Source organism: Sinocyclocheilus rhinocerous, unplaced genomic scaffold (assembly GCF_001515625.1).
Source record: "Sinocyclocheilus rhinocerous isolate Xijiao unplaced genomic scaffold, SAMN03320098_v1.1 scaffold1214, whole genome shotgun sequence".
In the NCBI taxonomy this organism is placed as follows: Eukaryota; Metazoa; Chordata; class Actinopteri; order Cypriniformes; family Cyprinidae; genus Sinocyclocheilus; species Sinocyclocheilus rhinocerous.
The window spans coordinates 1,159,890-1,181,033 of record NW_015627891.1 but is presented as its reverse complement, the minus strand read 5'-3'; the positions used below and the strand labels follow the sequence as shown (position 1 = coordinate 1,181,033).

The window sequence follows — 21,144 nt, the reverse complement described above, 5'->3', positions numbered from 1 at the left end:
GCAGGGGAAATCCGTTGACGTTTACTTCACTTTGGAACATTCATTCACGGATTTGCGCTGCGCAGCGTCTTCACACTCAGATGAAACTTACTAGAGAAGTGTGACGTAATATACCTCTGTAAATAAATACTATTTAAATTTACGTCTCGCACACTTTAATGCACTTGGACTGGAATTGGGAACCGCTGATGTAGCCTATTGTAGTAATGTTGTCTCTGGTATCCTGGTCTGTGTGCGTATATGTGTTCAGGGGGCGTGGCTTTGGATGGCGATTGCAGGAAGGGTGGGTCGTTCGCTTTCAGTGCTGTCAGGCTAAAGTTAGCATTTTCCAAGATCTCCTACTGCACCTTTAATAATATTAACAATTATTAAATCATTTTAAACTGGATAACACTAGTTACAATTGTTTTTTTGTTTTTTTTGCGTGTGTGACAAAAGGCTTAAAGATTTGGAATAAAGTGCATGAGTAGTATGGGCTACTTTTATAGTATTCCTTTCTTTCTTTCCCTGGCACAAGCTTTGTAGTGGTTGTTCAGAAATGTTTACTTCTGCATTTTACTGACAAAATAACAGCATAAAGATTTGGAAAATATAAGGGTGATCAAATGTAAATTTTCATATTTGGTTGAACTATCCCTTTAACAGTCAATGCCCAAAACCCCCATAAAAACACAATGGCACACAAAGATAGAGAGAAAACAAAAGAGGGCCTAAAACGGATCCCTGTGGGATACCCCATTTACATGCAGCAGAAGAGGAAGTGATGTTATCAATTTCTACAGAAATTGTTCTCCCTTCAAGATAGGCGAGTGGACAGGCTGCTGGTCTGAATGGCTGTGGTCTTTGGCAGGCGTTCTCCATCAGCAGTGATTGCGATCTGAAGGTGAACCGGGTCAGTGATGTACACAATGATTTGTTTAGCCAGAGCACTGTTGAGAACCATCTGTCCTGTAATTCAGGTGAGCATCTGCTGAGCTGCAGATGGTAGGAAAAGTGCAGGAGGGGAGGACAGTGCCTGCTCTCAAACAGGTCCAGTTTCTCCTGAGCCAGAACCAGAGGACCGGTGCTACTGGGGTTAATGCAGAGGTTAATGCTGAGCCTGTTGTAACTGTCCTTTAAAGATATTCTTTGTGCAACAAGATGCCAAAAGCTTGCCATGCACAGCATTTTATTAGGCTTTTCTTGGCAGAGGTCTTGGAAACTTACAAAGTTTCAAGTGAAAGAAAAATGCCTTGTTGTGTAGAAGAGTCCTAATTTTCAGATTTGGCCAAAACAAGAAACTCCATCTGCTGTAGTATTGGATTAATTGCGAAAAATTTCCGCCAAATGCTTTTGATTGTACTTTAAAGAGTTTCTTAAAAGTTTGAAAATTGATTTTGTTAAAAGATGCTTTTGATTTTGTTAAAACAGCTGCTTTCCCACTATCTATCTATCTATCTATCTATCTATCTATCTATCTATATATCTATCTATATATCTGTCTATCTGTCTGTCTGTCTGTCTGTCTATCATCTGTCTGTCTGTTGATCATTTCTTTCTTTCTTTCAGTCTCTGTCAATTATTTTTAAACATTTTTATACAAAACAAACAAGTCTGTTTTCACTAACTTTGCTACTCTACTTAAAAATAACATGAATTTTGTTTAATTTAGCTAATTTTAATTGTATTTTCTTACATTTCAATTAAAATTGCAAAGCATTTCTGAATGGTGCACAATCCTAAAATACAGATATACAGTTATCTGATTTCACTTGTGATGGGATCACTTGGGACAGAGGTTAATGCTGAGTGCAAACGGGGCCTTTGACTACATGTGCATGAGATGATAGGATGTCTAACACAGAGTGAGTTCAGTGACCTCTGGTGTTGCTCATGTTTTTTAATGTCTGGTTTTCCTTCACTTCTCTCTTTTAAGCAGGTCTTCATGCCTCAGCCATTCTCCTGCCGCATGCCTGGAGCAGCTAATTATCTGAATAAACACTATCAGATCTTTCTCTCTGCTTCTCCTCCCTTCCCTCTGTAGACAGCATTCTGTAGGGCCACATCTTCACAAGCAGCTCGACAGATTGTGCTGATTACAACCCTCCTGCTGTAGTGACACTCACCCTGTTTGATCCATGAGCCCAGATGAACTTCTTCTTACATTAGCTTGCTTGCTGCCCATTTGATTGTATAGTTCAACTATCAGACCAGCAGACTTCTAAACCTCAAACTAAACCACATGAGTCCTGGACTATTCATCAATGTGGCTGATGATGCTGTTTTTAAAGCAGATGAAATCTATCAAATGTCTAATATTCACAGTTTTCTTGGTTTTGTTCAATTAGGGTTTCAGGCATCACATGGTAAATCTGCTTAGGGATAGGGATAGTTCACCCTTAAATGAAAATTCTGTCATTAATTACTCACCCTCATGTCGTCCCAAACCCGTAAAACCTTCGTTCATCTTCGGAACACAAATTAAGATATTTTTGATGAAATCCGAGAGATTTCTGCTCGTAAACAAGGCACAGCGCATGTGTGTTCTACGTGAGGAGCATCACACGTATGCGTCGTGGTACTCTCGAGAGTCATGAATGATGGCGGACACAGAACGAAGGTCTTACGGTTTGGAACGACATGAGGGTGAGTAATTAATGGCAGAATTTTCATTTTTTGGGTGAACTATACATTTAAGATGAGGTCCTGTGTTCAAAGTGTGTTATAAATAAACCTCAATTCAATTCAAATATACTGAATTCAGATATTCTGAAGCAATAAATATGTCATGATATTTTGGGGGGGAAATTCATTTAATTGTAGGGCACGTTTAATTGGATTAGTGCAATTATTATTAGTAGTACAATAATAATATTTATTTTATTTAGTAATTTTTACATTTTTATTTATTAATAATAGTAATGATGATGGTGATGATGATGATAATCTTAAATAATAATAATAATAACCTTAAATAATAATAATATTAATAATATTTATTATAATGATTAATGTTGTTGATGTTGTTTTATAGCCATATTGATAATAAAATCAAAAAAATCCTACAAACAAGCACAGCAAGCCTGGATTTTTTAAAATCCAACTTAAATCCCAATTGCAGTTTTTATCAGAAAAAAAAAAATCCCCAAATTATGCAGTCCTATTTATTTCTACTTTCACTAATAAATATTTTTCTTCTCTCTGCATTTCTCCAAATATTGGTTATTTTGGTTTGCCAAGAAGTGTCTAAATATTTGTTTGTCATTTTTATCCAAATGTGTCATTGCTTTCCCTGGATCCCTCATTTAGTTTCTATGACATGGTCATCAGCTTGTTGCTGGTTTTCTGGTCAGTGTGGCAGGTTAGCTTGAGGTGGCATCTAGCTAAGAGGTTCTCTCATGCGTTTAAGTGAAAGCCGCGTGTTGTTAGCACAAACCTGTAAAGCGTGGCTGGTGCAATTACACAAGGCTGTGTGCCGGCAATTACTGTGTCATGCTCTGTGATGAGAACCTTTACTGCTGTGCATGTGTGATTACTTCTGCATGGCGGCGGGGTGAAGGCTAGCCTACTGACCTTCTGACTGTACTAACGCGTTAGCGTTTGCTTATTCCTATTAGACCGTATCTAGGGACCAGAATATGATAGAGAGTAAGCTAGCAGCTTAGCAACCACAAAAGCAATGCATGAGAAAGCAAAATTTTCTCATATTTTCTTCAAAATACAGGTTGAATTTACAGAACTGTACAGAAATATTTTACTTCCAAAAATGAATAAAAATTAAAGGTCAATTTTTTTTCATATTTTGTTTTCCAGACCAGTGCACAGTAACAAGATCGTACCTGTTCCTGCACAAATTTTGGTTCTTCAGCACCATCTACTATTTTGGCAACTGGGCTTTCCTTGTGGTAATATATTTTCCTAAAAATAATTCTTTCTTTCTTTCTTTCTTTGCCCTATTATATAGCCCTAATGCGTCTTTTGTTGTGTTGCAGGTCTTTCTTATTGGTTTGGTTGTTTCATGCTGTAAAGGGAAGAAATCTGTGATCGAAGGGGAAGTTGATGCAGACGATTCAGATGTCAGTGATGATGAATATGTGCATTAACTTACTGAAAGTCCTGTTTTTACTTGGTTTCGTTACTAGTCAGAGCTGGAATGAAAAAAAAAATGGTAAAATAGTTTTCCACACCTTTCATTCATTGTTCAGAGAGAGAAATATTGACGTTCTTTAAGACTTGATTGAATGTGTTATGATGCCAAATAGATTTTGTGACACTAGAGGCATTGTCATGTTTAACTGATAGTAGTAGTCTGATATGCTAACCCGTCTTTACTACTGACCCTTACTACTAACTAAGGGTATATATATGCATGTCATTTTGCATTGCTGTCTAAAATAATTCAACAAAAGTTTTTCTCTCTAAACAAGACCACATTTAGTTTGAAATAAGTTAAAACGGTACAAATCCTTATGCTGATTTATTTCTTATTTAAGTGTTTTTTTAAAAGCTGTGCATATCCGCAGGTTTTTTTTTGTTGCTAGGCATAATGCTCCAGTGTTTCTGATGTGTGCTTTCTTTAATGTTACTTTAATCCCTGAGATTGAATTACTGTCATGATGCTTGTGGACACACTTTATTTCACATAGATTTTTACTTTAGAATTATTGGATTGTACTTGCAAGAGAAAGTTCTAGAGAACTGATGCAAGATTAAACATTCTGTAAAAATTCATTTATCATACAGTATTGGTATGTTTTGTGGTTTTCTGAAATTAAAGGGGTCACATGATGCGATTTCAAGTTTAAGTATGCTTTCATATTTAAAGGATTTGCCACTGATGATTCAAACACGAGTTTTGGGAAGTGTAGTGTAGCGCTTGTTTTTTGTCATTTCTCCGATCACAAATGCAGACATGGTTTTATGTTTATGCGGCTCAATACGTAACGCAATGCGTAAAAAAATTCTAAGTAATTAGAATCCATAATTATGTCCCCACTGGATGCTACAAATGCCTCGTTTGTAATGGGTTTTATTGGTTTTGTCTCGTCGTGCCGCATCACAATATGTTAAGGGGCGTAACATTTCTGTCACATGCTTGAGGTATTCGGCCAATCACAACGCTCTGGATAGCTGGCCAATCAGAGCACACCTCGCTTTTTTAGACCGATGAGCTTTGTAAAAATCGACGCGTTTCAGAAAGGCGGGGCATAGAGGAGAAACAATAATGTACAGTATGTGGAAAATAATGTGTTTTTTTAACCTTAAACCGCATAAACACATTTCATTACACCAAATACACAAAATAATGTTCTTTTTTAGCAATGTCATATGACCCCTTTAACATTTCTTTTGCAAATGCTTCTGTATTAATGCAGTTTTGAGTCATTAATAAAGACTAAAAACAATATCTCTGATTTTAAAATGCATCCAGTTGCTTATTTATACTTAATTATCCTAAAATAATTCAGATGGTTGATTAATGTTAAATAGATATATGTCGATTTACAGATATGGGATCATTTATTTTGCCAGAAAAAAAAAAGAAAGTTCATCCTACTGAACGGTTGGAGTAGTATAAATCGATTCAAAATAAGCAGCAATCTAATCAAACCAGCTCGCAAATCAGAGTTAACAGTACAGTAAACAACAGTAATGCACAAAATGACTAAATCGAATGACTAATGACCAAATGACTAAAACAAATCAAACTTTCCAACGTGCTTCATGAGAAATAGTACCATTGCGAGCTTAACATTGATCCTCCAACTCTAAACATCACAGAAGAAATGAAATAATCACAAACCCAAATTTAAAGAGAGTTGCGCCCCGTACAATCCAGCCTTAAATCACCTGCACTGAGGACCTCTAAAAGAAGACTCCCTTCATTACTTATTCCAGTACTCATTCTGCCTAAATACAGCCTGCTTAGCATTGTATGCTGAAAGTTTCGACGTAATAATGATCGTTCAATGAGCTGACATGGAGAAGAGCGATATAAAGCAGAGTTTTGTGTTGAATATTACTTTGTTTACTCGTTGAATTGGATTTAATTCATCTCTGTTCTGTGATAAGATTGTTTGTTTTTATATAGAGCTGGAATCAATGCAAATGCAAACAACTGTGTAAAAGTGTTTGTGGATCAGCTGTGTTTACCCTCACTGACATTCTCACAGTTAGGAATAAGACTTCTAACTGAACTGAAGAGCAAAGCAGACTGTGCTGCTCGTAGTCGACAGTGCTCACATACTGAGAGCTGCTTGAGTTTGCGCATGTGACTGTGTTTGTGTGCTTATCATGTTCTCACCTGGACCAGATGTTCATATGATTCATGGCCCACGAAGACACACCAGCCAGACTCTCCTAACAGATGGTGCAGTCTTTGGAAAGAAAACAACTAATTTTCTCAAGCATGCTTGTATAATCGACCAAAAAAGAGGGGTTGGTGACAGCGCAGTTAACTGGTAGTGCAATATTTGAAATGCATTTTTAAGTATAATGAAAATTTTAACCCAAAAGTTGGGTTAGTCCATATTTGACCCAAAGTTGGGTTGAAACAACCCAGCATTTTTTTAGAGTGTACAGTACATAAACTGGCGTCCAAAATGCAATTTGTTTAAAAAAAATAAATAAATAAATTTTATACCACCAAATCAGCAAATTAGAATGATTTCTAAAGGATCATGATGTGACACTGAAGACTGGAGTAATGGTTACTGAAAAGTTTGCTTTAGCATCAGAGGAATAGATTACATTTTAACATGTATTCAAACAGAAAAAAAGTTATTTTACATTTTTATTACTGTTTTTACACTATTTTCATCAAATAAATGCAGCCTTAGTGAGCATAAAAATCTTAATTACATATATTGGCAGCCAAGAGTTTGATGTTAAAGCCACATTCGCTTTGAAACACACAGTGAACTGCAGGCATCTTTTCTTATCCATTCTCCTCATTCATTTTTAAATGGAATATATTCTTCCCAAAGGCGAAAAAAAAAGACCTTTCTCATGCACCAGGGTTTTTCAGACCCAAGATTTAAGGCAGTCTTCTGGATCAAGGGGATTTTCCAAACAATACTTTAAAAGCAGTTCTGCAGCCTCTGACTGATTTACTGTTGAAAGTGACTCAAAGAGAGAGTGCTGTTAGATTGAAGGTAAAGTTCACAATCACACACTCCCTCAGGAGTTCCTGTTTGCCTTGTGTTCGTACAAAGTGGCTGCATAAAGCTGTATTGATTTGAGGAGATTGAATTACATTATTTAAAATTAAATGTATTCATTTTGTTCATCTGGAGACATTACGCTTTTTGCGATCTTGCGCTTTGCATATAAATACAGTCAAGATAACTTAAAAGAATGCTGTGCTTTAAATCTTCCTATTGAGTTATACATATCTAAATACAGGGTTCTTTAAATGTCTGTCAAAATTGTACACCCATTTGTTTGTGTCAACGGTTCCTTTGACAGACATCAGAAGGCATCACTGTCAACGGCTCTGAGGACAGTCATCCTGCTGAACGATCACCGATGCAATAAAAACACTCTGAAGACAGAAGACAGATCGAAATGTACATAGTACTGAAACTCATACTTTTACTGTTTGTTTCCCTCTGGATTTTTCATTTGAATCTTAACACTTTATAGGCTGACAGTGGCAGGAGATATTGTTCAGTTTGTCCTGCACGTTTTGGTTTTGTGTGTTTTAGTTCATTATACAATAGTTTTCAAAATGAGTGTTCATGATTTGGAAATTTGTACCTCTTTTTAGTTTATTTTTAGTATTCTAGTAAGTAGTCAGCATTCTGGTAATTATATTAAAACTGTGTAAATATTTAATATTCTAAAACTTTCATTATTAATAAACAATACTACTTGAATATACTTTATATTAAAATATAATAAATACATATTAAAATATGTACAAATAACAGAGTATATAAATACACACTAGCCTATATATATATATATATATATATATATATATAATAAAAATAGAAAGAGATTTATAATGTTTTTTTAATTCTGTTTTTAAATAAATGCTATTTTTTTTCTCTTCATCCAAAAATCCTGAAAAAGGTATCACAATATACACAATTAAAATATGAATATTGATAATATCAAGAAATAGAAGTTTCTTGAGCAGCAAATGAGCATATTCGAATGATTTCTGAGGGATCATGTGACATTGAAGACTGGAGCAATGATGCTGAAAAGTTAGCTTTACCATCACAGGAAAGACATTTTAAAATACTTTATAAAAACATAAAACCGTTATTTTAAATTGCCAAAATAAATTTTATTATAACTGTTTTTTTTGACAATAAAAAATAATAAAAAATTACGCACCTCAAACTTTTGAAAGGTAGTGTAAAGCAGCTCTCATTAAGTTTAACCTACTTACACAAAGGTACCAATATAAGTGTAGTCTGATATGATACTGATACTGATTCTAGATGTGTTGTTTTACACAGTTTGTAGGTGTCACTGCACAGAGGAAATGGTGTGTATCATAAGCACAGCTTGTATGTTTAGACATGTTGTTTAATGGAGGCCAGTCCTCAAGGAGGCTGTGGAAGTAGGCAGTCAGCGCTGTAGTAATATGCCTGTGTGTGTTAGTGCTTGTTTGTTCTTGTGCTCCGCTCTCGGCTCTCTAGACATGTTAACCTCTCTGCCCTTTTTCCAATGGGAGTCGCTACAAACACTCCCATTGAAAAACATTTGGGTCTGTCTAGTCGAGCTGTTAATATGAACTGTTTCAGCACAAACTGATAGTTACAAAGGGACTTCCCTCTAACATCTCTGCTCTGCTCCTTCTATTTATGGATGCTGGAAGTCTCATATAAGGCTCAGACTTTACGGTTAAACATTTGTCTGTATCAAGTGTGTGATCTGCTGTAATATACTCCATAAATGCCAAAATTCACTGTCATATCCGCACTCTGGTGCTGGTACATTTCGAACTCAACAAACCTCAGAATGATAAACATGCACTGAAATGTTAAAACATTGAAATAGGAGCTCTGGTTTACTAAGATAACACGTGATAATATTTTGAAGCTTCTTAAAAGAATAATTCAGGCAAAATAAAATAATAAAGAAACTGTCAGTATGTGATTACCTCATGTGATTCAATATCTGTAGAATTAATTTGAAAGAATATCCTGGACATTGTTTCCCAATGAAACTAAAGAAGAACTGATAATTCAGCCATAAAATGATGGTTCATTTTTCAGCTTTTCAGCTTATTTTTATTCCCTAAAATGCACTCCCCACCAAATCACCCCTATCATTTTAGAATAATGAAATCATTTCAAATAGAGCTATTTTAAATTATAAAAAAATCATACAAAATGTAAATAATAAAAAAATACATTTTAATAAAAGTCAGATATTTTTCATATCACAATATATATATATTGCAGAAAAACTAAATATCACAATGGCAGTCCCCCCCCCCCTCCTCCCAATGAAACTAAAGAAGAACTGATAATTCAGCCATAAAATGATGGTTCATTTTTCAGCTTTTCAGCTTATTTTTATTCCCTAAAATGCACTCCCCACCAAATCACCCCTATCATTTTAGAATAATGAAATCATTTCAAATAGAGCTATTTTAAATTATAAAAAAATCATACAAAATGTAAATAATAAAAAAATACATTTTAATAAAAGTCACATATTTTTCATATCACAATATATATATTGCAGAAAAACTAAATATCAAAATGGCAGTCCCCCCCCCTCCCCCCTCCTAACAGGAAGTATGAATGATTAACATATAAGGTCTGCTATAATTGTCCCCTTTGTCACGAGTCTCATGAAGACCCGACCAGTTCCTGAGCCTTTCACTTTACTGACCATTCCCTGAAATAGCAGCAGCCAATCTGGAGCAGAAAAGGCCATCCTTGTGGGCATGATAATTACTTGGTCAGAGGTCAAAGAATAGAAACTGGTAGTTGCTGTGTGATGTCCTGTGCCATTATGAGCGCTGTTAAACTGTGTCCATAAGGAGCTGCTGGCAGCTGGGGAGTCATACAGCTGAATAAAACACAAGCTCATCCTACAGGGAGCCATTAGCAGAGGCCTCTGCTTCAAAGCAATTAGAGAACGACTTGGGACTTGCAGTGTTCATTGAAATAATTGAATGTCCCCTAACTACAGTATGTACTTGAAGAGTAATGAATGTTTATGTCCTCATTACAGACTGTTTCATAGGACGCTTGAATCAGTGGCTTATGAAAGAACGATGGTTTAATAGCATCTCAGATTTAAACTTCACAAGCAAAAATAGCTTAGGTTAGATTCATTTGCATGAATCGGTTCAAACTGTGTCAGCTGAATATATCATTGCCTTTGGAAAGCAGACTAGACGATACTGCAGTTTATTCTCCATGGAATAATTTACTCTGGTAATTCTTCATTCCTGATCTGGCAAATGTTTGTTCTTCACGCATTACATAATTTGACTCCTAGAGAAAGCAAAAACAGTTAAATTATTTGCCAGTGTTCAAGCTATTCTAAATGTAAGATTAAGCCTAAGATGCCATGTATAGTATGCAAAGTAAAGTATCCAATTTGTCATTGATCTTCATAGTGATCCCAAAATGTCACACTAAAATTTGTGCTATATTTCTTCAAAATAAATGCGTCTTGGTTTGATACTTTATCTATTACATGAATACATTTTAACAATTGCAGATGTCTAAATATTATAACTAACATGCTGCTGTCCATGGTGCTGAAACCACAGCTACCCAAATATATACTAAATATAGTAAAAAATATTTTCTCCTTGAGAAAATACAATGCATTAAATCATATGACAAACAGCCAGTTTCAGATGTAACAAGGAAACTGCCAATATTATGGTTACAATAATTTATGTAAATATTTAATGCTTGACAACATACATTATGAATACCTTTATAATGCATTGTACATGAGGTCTTAAAGCAAAGTGTTACCACGATTTCTTACTACGGCCAAGCTTAAGAGTTTATTTCCTAGCTTTCCATTAAAGTAATCTGGACTCTGGAATATGTGACACAACAACAATCATAAAATAACATCAAATGCTCTATTAGAAAATGTTTTATGTGTTCACACTGACAGCGGTCCCTTCTGATCATGAATGGAAGTTGAGCACAAGTGAAAATACAGAGTCTGTGTTGACATACGCTTCAATTCCCTCTCCTGCATGAGTCTGATCCACCGCTCAATGTGTCCCCTGCTGGACTTACAAGCACCCACCAGGGCACACTCACTGTGTGTGTGTGTGTGTGTGTGCTGAATTTCATTTGCTGTGATTTCCCGCCGGCCTGTAATGTGATGGATTTGACATTTTGATTTGCACATTGAAGAACAGAGGAGGACAAACGTATTTTCATTTTGAGCCGTGGAGAATGGAGAACGGGGCCTGGGATCCGTTGCATGTGTCATCATGTTTGGTCGCTGTCATAATGGGCTTTATTATTTTTAATACGGTGACATCTCCAGTCAGTGTCAGTACTACCCGCCTCTTCCTCCACATCTCATTACAGTGTTTTCTAACCTCGGAGGTCAACATTTGTGCACTAATGAATGCTTTGTCTGTTAATATGCATCATTAGTTTGCAATCTTCTCCAAAGTTAAACTAACAATCACTTTACATGAGCATGTCAAGTTGTTTTTCACGCTGTCTGCTGTGTTTGAGACAACTAACAAATTAAGTCTTAATTACTTTAAATAAGTTCTTGAGCGTCATCCAAACTTTGCAAAGTTCAGTTTTCTGTCCTATAATCATATTTACACTGGCAGCCAAAAGTTTGGAATAATTAAGATTTACATTTTTTTTTTTTGCTGCATTTATTTGATCAAAAAATTCAGTAAAACCAGTAATATCATGAAATATGAATGCAATTTAAAATAACTGTTTTCTATTTTAATTTCTGTCATGGCAAATCTGAATTATCAGCATCCTTACTCCAGTCCTGATTGATGATTTGGTGCTCAATTACTATCAGTGCGCAATTATGAATAATGGTTCTTATTATTATCAATGTTGGAAAAAAAACTATTGTGCTGCTTAATATTTTTGTGGAAACTTTGATACATTTTTTTTCAGGATTCTTTGATGAATGTGAAGTTCATTGAACACCAAAATATATTTGAAATATATATTTGTAACATTGTGTCATTCTTTACTGCCACTTTCGATCAAATATTCTTGAGGTGCAAATCAGCATATTAGAATGATTTCTTAAGGATCAGCACTGCCATCACATTATATGTGTGTGTGTATATATATATATATTTTTTTTTTAAATTTTTTTTTTTTTACTGTGTTTAATCAAATAAGCATTGGTGAGCATAAGAGACTTCTTTCCAAAATTATAATTATTCCAAACTTTTGTCTGCCAGTGTATAAACAACCAACTGCTTTCCACAAGGAAAAGTTTCTTCAATAGAGTGGAGGATTAATCCGGGATTTACATGTGTGATTTTAATGCATATCAACATGTGAGATGACGGCACTTGAGGCCCATATCTGAAGGTAAGCTGAAGTTTAGGAGTATAATCCCTTTTGAACCGCTTTTACTGTCCCATCTGTCATCAGTGAGCCTTCAGTCGTATCTGGCAAAAGTATTAAATCTAATCCCAGCCAGCTCCAAAACTATCTCCAGGAGTATTGTTGAGGTCCGGCTTGACGGGCCTGAATCATGGTCTCTGGGACTGACAAGGTGTGTGAGTCATGACACGAGTTTGTAGACAGTCTCACTGTGTGGAATGCATAATGATACACCAGATTTCGAAAACAGTAAATGTTACAGGATGAGTTATAGCACTAAACAGATGCTCCCGACGTCATCCGGAGCTGCAGGTCTATAAGTAGCAGCGGTACGTGACAGCACGGCCTTTTTCTGTTTTTGGGTTTCAGGTGAGCTCTACTTATTCATCTTTCTGTGGGAAAAAGCCTCTTCGCTTCAGCTGTTGTACAAATAACACTAATATGAACGAACACTATCCGCCTCATGCTAAAGATATAACAGTTTTGCCTCCAAATTCAAAAAAGTGTTTGTTTTGAGGGATTTAGATGGTCAAATATCATGCCATTAGAAGAATGCACCATTAAAAACAGAAAACAACTCAATTTAAACAATCCTCGCTCCTTTAAAATGTAAACTTATCTTAAAATCCAAGAGGTTTTGGTTCGGTTCTCTCTATCCTGTCAGTTCCTCGGCTGATAGCGTTATTGCACATAAGGTACGCCATATGTGGCGCGACGTTACCCCGAAGTGACTACACTTTCTGTTATTTTTAGCTCTGCTGTGCCATTTTTATAGCCAGGGCCACACACGTCTCCTCCTTTCCACTAATGGCCGTTAAAAATACCCTGTTGTTATTTGCCTTTAGGTCTGACAAGTCATTATAGAACATTTTTCTGCTGCTGTTGAATGAAGGACCTTGAGATTGAGAGGATGTCCACAGGGATTCGTGTGTCCAGAAAAGAGACACGCAGCGTGACACAGGAGTAAGTCGACAAGGTCTCTGAAGCAGTACGAACATATTTCCTCTTTTATTTACATTCCTTTTTCAAATGTTAACATTTGTCGCTAACTCTCATCAAGTTGTCAATTTTCTCTTTTCTCATTAAAATAAGCTTGGCACAAGTAAAACATATGTAGACAAAAGTTTTATTTACACCATACAACATTTTTGATTTTTAAATATTTTATACAGGGCTGCAGATGAGAGAGCTTTACTGAGCTTCCAGGCAGATTCTGCAGTATTAAAGTTTTGAAATATATTATTCATAAAAAAGTGAGTATTACCTTTATTGCATTTAAAGCAATGAAGAATGTAGCTCGACAAACATTCGTTTTTAAATGAAAGAAAAAAAATTCCTCTTTGCCTCTGATTAGTTTTGTCTTTTCATATTATAAAGTAAAAAGTGTAGTAATGGCCAAACGGACTTGTTATAAACTTTTTAAAAACCTGCGCAAGTATATACATTGTATTCCTGGGCTCGTCTCCCGCTGAACAAAAAAATGAACCCAGCCACCGCTCGTGGGTGGACATCATGTCGTGTCGTTTTCTCTTTGAGGTCTCATTTGGAAAGATAACGCTTTTGGAACCGATTATTTTCCAACTTTTGAAACACATGATGTTCGATATTGTACATGTCTGCCCCCCACTAAATACACGAGTGAGAATACAAAAAAAAGATAACAGTTGTTGTTTTTTTGTCTTTTTCTAACGTCTTTTTATCCGTCTGTCCTTCCTTGTTTTAAAATCTTATTGGCACATATTGTCCCTGCTAGACTCCTAGAATCCAGATATGTCTTTCCAAGGCTGCATGAGAAGTCTTCCGTGTTTTTGTTCAGTGCAAAATATGTCCACCTTCATCCGCGTCCCTGCTAACGCTTCATTATTCCTCAGACTTCTGTCTGAAAGTCTCCCTCCTGGACGTCCAAAGGGAGGCTGACACACTTTTCCCACTCAGCGTTAGTCATCTCCAGAGAGTTCTTTGTGTCTGATTCTAGTACATTCATTGTGGCGTAGTTTTGATATTCACTTGCCAGGTTGAAACTCTCCCAGGGGTTCTTGTTTAGCATTGCCTTGTCCTACGGAAAAGGACGAGAAGCCGCCGTGTTAGAAATACTACATTTCTGCAATATTCTCAATATGGTTTCTCATTATTGTGACTCGTTTTATGATACTGTCAGACACTGGAAGTTTCACATGAACATGAATCATCAAGCTTTAATTCATGTTCTCTCACAGTGGCCCTAAAAATATTCGAACATATGAAATGTATGAAAGTCACCGCATTAGATCAAAAATATCACACCAATCTTGAAATTATATGTCATGTCACTTGACTTGATATTTTGTTAATTAACACAATGACGTTCATACATTTGTGTCCCAAAAACATTTTTGGGGCCGCACATACACACCCAGAGCTCGATAATCAAAGTGTTTGACCTAACAGCATGTTTGGAGTGTTTCCAGATTCAGGAGCATCTCAGATTTTTCAAGGGAATAAAAACACAAAATCATTTCTTCCAGCGGTTACTAAGCAACAGGCAGTGAATGGCAAAATTCTGCTACGACTACATGAATATACACCCGACATAAACATGCATTTCTAACACAGAACAATAAGGTTCGATTTTAGCTAATGCATTAGTGTTCTTGAATTAAGAATCAACCATTTTACACCATTTATTAATATACTATTGTTCATTGGCAATTCGTGTTCTTTCATGATACATTAATGCTAATTTATATGACTTGAAATGTCGAAATTAGCATTAGCCTAGATTAATAAATGCAGTAGAGGACTATTTCATTGTTAGTTCATGAATGCATTAGTTAATGTTACAATATAGAGCCTCATTGTAAAGTGTAAGCCATGCATTTCGTATCAGGATCGTATCTGGACTCTTGCATCTGATTGCACTTAGCTGCACAATATGGAAATGCCACTTTTAGAAGCTGCATTAAACAGAAATTTCCATCATTTACACTGATGGATAAATCAAAATGCTTTCAGTTATATTGACTGCTTAAAAAGGCATTCGGTCTATTTCCTACTTTAGAAACATTCTCACAGTAACGAATGCTAATGGGGATTACAAGTGAATAAAAAGGAAGAAAAAAGTGCTCTTGCGAATCTACATTGGATTAACAGTCTAAAGTGGAATAAATCATTAAAGCAGGTGACCAGATCGCAAGACCACATTAACATTTACACCTGCATTGAACAGAATCAGAATGTATTTTCAGTGATCCGGTCACTGCGTCTGGAGTGCACTGGCTTTTATTGAGGTCGAGAGCATTTCAACTGTGATCCAATCACTGGAAATGCATACTACTGTAATAGCAGGAAATGAATTTTAGGCCATTATACTGAGGATGAGCTCATTAAAAAACACATCTGAAAATCTCTTCATTGATGAACAGAGTGAACCTCACAGTTCCAGTCAGCTGGACGCAAAATGACACTGAACGTTCCTCTACTGCATGGTGCTGGCTGATGAAATGTGATTGTGTTGCAATTGGCCTGCTCCAATCAAAAATCCCACCAGCCTTACAATTACAGATAATTGGTGCATCATACTGCGAAAAGCACAGAGAACCTCTCCAATATCTGAAGCAAATCAAGTGTTTTTTGTCCCGTGCATTTGCCAAGCAGTGATTAGCCAATAGAAAAGGAAATAATAAGCATGTTAGCAGCTTACAGCCTTGTGTTTGAATGAATGCATGAGCATGGATCACAATGATGGCTCAGTCGCTCTTCTTCTTCTCTTCTTCCTCTTTCATCTCTTAATACCTCCTCTTCCACCCCCCACATGAATACTCTGGGTGGACAACTATTAATTCCTTCAGTCACTCGCTTCCTGTGCACAAGATTGGGGCGCCACCAGAAGACACAGCTAAACATAGACAACGCGGCACCCCCCTAGTACTCGGTAATGAGACACACTGAACCCTGTTTCCTCTTACTCACCATGCCGCCCATATTTGGTATGTCTCGAAATCGGTCCAGGGTTTGAAATTTCTGATTGAGTTCCTGGAACAGCTCCATATGCCTTTTCCTGGTGTGCATGACTTTCTGTAATGGCAAGGGTGGGAGGGGAGGGGAGGGGGGTGGGATTTGGAGTTCAGTCAAGCTGAGAACCAGAACTTTGCAACAGGAAAAAACCTGGCTACTTTCAAAGAATTTATCACTGTATAAAAACGCCGTGCTCACCCTGCAAATTTGGCTGAATGCTATGACAAGGTTATGAAAAACGGCACTGGCATATATGAAGGGTCAGTGGTAGCACTTGACATTCAATTTCATTTTTTGGTAAAGGGCTGAAATGCTCTGGGGGATACTGCAAGTGACCTTAAAAACGTGAAAATATACAGGCTATTTTTTGATTTTCAGCTTGAAGTCAGGGGATGTAAAAGGATAAAATGGGAATATGTGGTGGCTGACAGCATTGCTTTTACACTAAACCACACAACGCTTCATAAATCGCAGTTGTGTCAGGACATGCTTCTCCAATAAGCTTAAGTGCTACACAAAGTAGTAGTAAATTAAAGGGGCGAAACACAAACGCAACAAATGGCCCTGACGCATGCACTTCGCCAAGTAAAGGTTTCGCTCACCTCGAAGTCTAGATCCTGGTACCTCGACTTTCTTCTCTGTAGAACCAAGACAGAAAGACAAAAAATTATGTAGTTAGATATTATGAAACCTAGAGAAATAATCTGCTGAAATCTGGTCCCAAAATATATGAGCAAGTATGTTCCTTGCGCATCAGAGCTAGGCTTGTATGCCTTGAGGCTTTTTGCAGAAAATGGATCAGGTTCAAATGTATTTTCCCCTCAAGGCAGCCGGTCGATACCAGTCTACAAGAAGTACGCAAACGCAGGCACAAATGCTTGACCGGTTCAGTCTCGTTGGACGTATTTAACACAAAAGAGGATGTTGTCTGACTCTGAACAACAAAAACAGATATGGACAAAGAAAAGCATTTTTTAAAACATATTCTGCTTTCTTCTACAAAGTCTGTCATACAGATTTGGAACGACATAAGGGTGAGTAAATGATGACAATTTTCATTTTTGGAGTGAACTATCCATTTAAAGTTGGCATGAAATTAATGTTTCTAAATTATCTTACTGAAAAATCATCCATGCATGTTTCTTTTTTACAATTTTTTTTTGAATACTGTAATTTTTAAACAAAATGTCATCACTCAATCTTCCGGTAAAAACACAGACTTTTGTCTTGTGATGTAAGCCAGACTTCTCCAATCATTTAGTCCACTTAAACCCCCGCCTAATCGATTACAAGCTTGCATTTAGATCTGCCTCCATTCAATCAGCAACCCATGTATACAGTAGAACTATTTGTTGGTTGTTGACTGTACGTCAAAATATGGAAGGTATGTCGCTACTGTCAATTCTTTGAGTCTTTAAGTTAAACATCTCATGAAGTGTTTTTTTTTTTTTTTGCCAGTCATCTTTGGCTTAATTTGGAGGTTTAAGACATTAGGGCACAAGATTCTTTTCAAACTGACCATTTTGGCAAAACTAAAAATGCACTACATTATGAATTGCACTAAATCGGTGTGCATCGAGTAAAATCACACTTGTGTATCTAGATGCATCTGTGTTCATGTACATGTGTAGAGTTTACTTCTGTCTAACTGTCTACACCCAAGGCCAGACTCAAACTCGTACCTCTAAAGAACTCATCGATATAGTTGAACCGGTTTCACTACGTGACAGTCCTCCGCTCTCCTCCATTTCTGCCAGGAAGTTCTTCACAGCCGTGCGTGGCTCGAAGGGCAGATTCTGCATGTGTTCGGCCTGGACGGGGTACTGCTGTTCCATTCCCATGTGCTCCATCCCCGAGGGCCCGAGGTTAAACTCAGCGCCCATCTTGTAATGCATCAACCTGTCGTGCGACAGAGAGTCCATGGTCATGCTCATCTTGCTGTCCTCCTTCAGCAGGGTGGGAATGCTGCTAGACCCAGCCGCCGACACTGCCGCGGAACTGCGAGGCAGGACGATGTAGTCCGTTTCCATCTGCCCCGGCTGAGGGTGGCCACTCAGGTCGTGGGCGCTCAGCTCCTGCTCGCTCTGCCTGGTGGCGTCATCTGTACACAGGTATACGGTTCGCCGCATGTCTGCCGTGCTGTCCAAACACTGCTCTCCCAGATCGCCCATGCCCATGGACATGTGAAGTCCAGAGGGCTGCTGGATGATCACTTTAGACATGATGTTGCCAGGCAACGTGGAGTAATTGAGCCCGTCGGGACCTTTCTCTTCCTCCTCATCATTGAGAGAGATGCGGGAGAGGGTGCCGGTGATGGTGGCCGCTCGACAGGAGCCCATGTCTTTGTGGAGGGCTGCAGGTAGGAAGCAACATCATTAGTGAAAGTGTGTGACGCAAGAATGTAAGCTATGGTTTAAATGTTGATTTAGAACTGAAAATAAACTGTTTAAAAGCAACAAGCAATGCAGCCAATCAGACGTTGAACATTTGAACACACAGCTGAAGTGTTAATACTAACATATCCAACAATAACGGCACTAGTGAAAGATGATGTTTACCCTACACCCCAAAAACAAGTGATCATAACATATAAAGCTACAATTCTAGTGGCAAACATCTTGAAAACGACAGACTCAAGCAGATTCAAAAGAGAATAATTGTCCATCCCGGTTGAAGGACAGGTCATGTTGTGGGCCGACTCGTTTAGTCAGCAAGAAGCTATTTCACTTTAATTCAGTCATCTTTTAAAATAGACCAAAATGATGCCTCTTGTATAAATGTGTTTTGCCCTAAACCAAACCAACTTCGTAGGTTTTGTAAAAAATTTAGAACTGAAGATGAACAGGTTAACTATCAAGACTTGGTTGACCAGTTCAGTGCTGTTTGAACAACTTGAGTTTTGATCTAGTCTGAGTATGTCACTTTTCTTGGTTTTGTTAAAAATGGAGGGTTGAAGATAAACAGCTTCACCCAAGAGATGCTGTCCAAACAACTTCATCACCATGTTCAACAGCATGGTTGTACTAGTCCATCAGCACTAACCATCCAAACCAATCTTTTCACCAAAGACTATCTATACACAAGCCATACACCACCTTACAATATCTGCTGTTATAGAAACATGTCCCTTATTTAGACTGGATTGATTCTGTTCACCTGAAAGAGCCACACACATCTCTAGAAGCAATGACAGACGATGCATCAGCACTGTGAGAACAGCATGTCCTCTGCAGCAGAGCTCTATCTCCAAGGAGGGCTGCAGGTAGGAAGGAACATCATTAGTGAAAGTGTGTGACGCAAGAATGTAAGCTATCGTTTAAATGTTGATTTAGAACTGAAAATAAACTGTTTAAAAGCAACAAGCAATGCAGCCAATCAGACGTTTAACATTTGAACACACAGCTGAAGTGTTAATACTAACATATCCAACAATAACGGCACTAGTGAAAGATGATGTTTACCCTACACCCCAAAAACAAGTGATCATAACATATAAAGCTACAATTCTAGTGGCAAACATCTTGAAAACGACAGACTCAAGCAGATTCAAAAGAGAATAATTGTCCATCCCGGTTGAAGGACAGGTCATGTTGTGGGCCGACTCGTTTAGTCAGCAAGAAGCTATTTCACTTTAATTCAGTCATCTTTTAAAATAGACCAAAATGATGCCTCTTGTATAAATGTGTTTTGCCCTAAACCAAACCAACTTCGTAGGTTTTGTAAAAAATTTAGAACTGAAGATGAACAGGTTAACTATCAAGACTTGGTTGACCAGTTCAGTGCTGTTTGAACAACTTGAGTTTTGATCTAGTCTGAGTATGTCACTTTTCTTGGTTTTGTTAAAAATGGAGGGTTGAAGATAAACAGGTTCACCCAAGAGATGCTGTCCAAACAACTTCATCACCATGTTCAACAGCATGGTTGTACTAGTCCATCAGCACTAACCATCCAAACCAATCTTTTCACCAAAGACTATCTATACACAAGCCATACACCACCTTACAATATCTGCTGTTATAGAAACATGTCCCTTATTTAGACTGGATTGATTCTGTTCACCTGAAAGAGCCACACACATCTCTAGAAGCAATGACAGACGATGCATCAGCACTGTGAGAACAGCATGTCCTCTGCAGCAGAGCTCTATCTCCAAGAATCCATAAGGGAATTACTGCCACTGTTCATAACACAACAACAAGGAGACCAGAGGACAACAACGCCTGGTTAAAAATCCTCCAGATCTGATGGTAGTCCAAACTAATGCATCACACAACATGGCGTCTGAAGAGCACAGCATAATACTGATAGAAGAATACAGAAAAGGACTTCAGGCTCATGACAAGGACTTTCAGGGTGAATCTCATGAAATCTGTCAAGAACCTGGTCATATTACACCCCAAAAAAAGATTTTTAGGAGCATTGCAATTGATGTACTTAAGAACATTTGCCTCCCAACTCTCATTTTTATAATGCAAAAAAATAAAATAAAATAAAATAAATAAATAAATATCCCAGAAATAAAAACATTTAGGATTTAAGTGAAAATGTAAATGTGTTACACTGTCTTTATTTATTTATTTTACTATTGATTTTTAAACAAATGTAAACATTTTAAAATCTAAAA

The 21,144-nt window shown here is 37.2% G+C and overlaps 2 protein-coding genes across 6 annotated transcripts in view; one reads left to right on the top strand and one right to left on the bottom strand.

Moving 5' to 3' along the window:
• Positions 1-4,766, top strand: part of LOC107736841 (probable lysosomal cobalamin transporter) — an 84,424-nt gene extending 79,658 nt beyond the window's left edge. Inside the window, exons 15-16 of the mRNA XM_016548199.1 lie at positions 3,793-3,884; positions 3,972-4,766. Of these exons, the coding sequence (XP_016403685.1) occupies positions 3,793-3,884; positions 3,972-4,082 (203 nt within the window). The 3' untranslated portion in view covers positions 4,083-4,766. The remainder of the gene's footprint in view (positions 1-3,792; positions 3,885-3,971) is intronic.
• An 8,756-nt stretch (positions 4,767-13,522) lies between these two features.
• The window catches only part of LOC107736840 (adhesion G protein-coupled receptor B3-like), a 195,634-nt gene continuing 188,012 nt past the window's right edge, over positions 13,523-21,144 (bottom strand). For 4 of the 5 annotated variants that reach the window (XM_016548194.1, XM_016548193.1, XM_016548197.1 and 1 more), the window contains 4 exons: positions 18,203-18,873; positions 17,123-17,158; positions 16,476-16,580; positions 13,523-14,583 (listed from right to left, as the gene is read on the bottom strand). In XM_016548194.1, coding sequence (XP_016403680.1) covers positions 14,395-14,583; positions 16,476-16,580; positions 17,123-17,158; positions 18,203-18,873 — 1,001 coding nt within the window. In that variant the 3' untranslated portion in view covers positions 13,523-14,394. The remainder of the gene's footprint in view (positions 14,584-16,475; positions 16,581-17,122; positions 17,159-18,202; positions 18,874-21,144) is intronic. The other variant, XM_016548195.1, reaches the window with a different exon arrangement.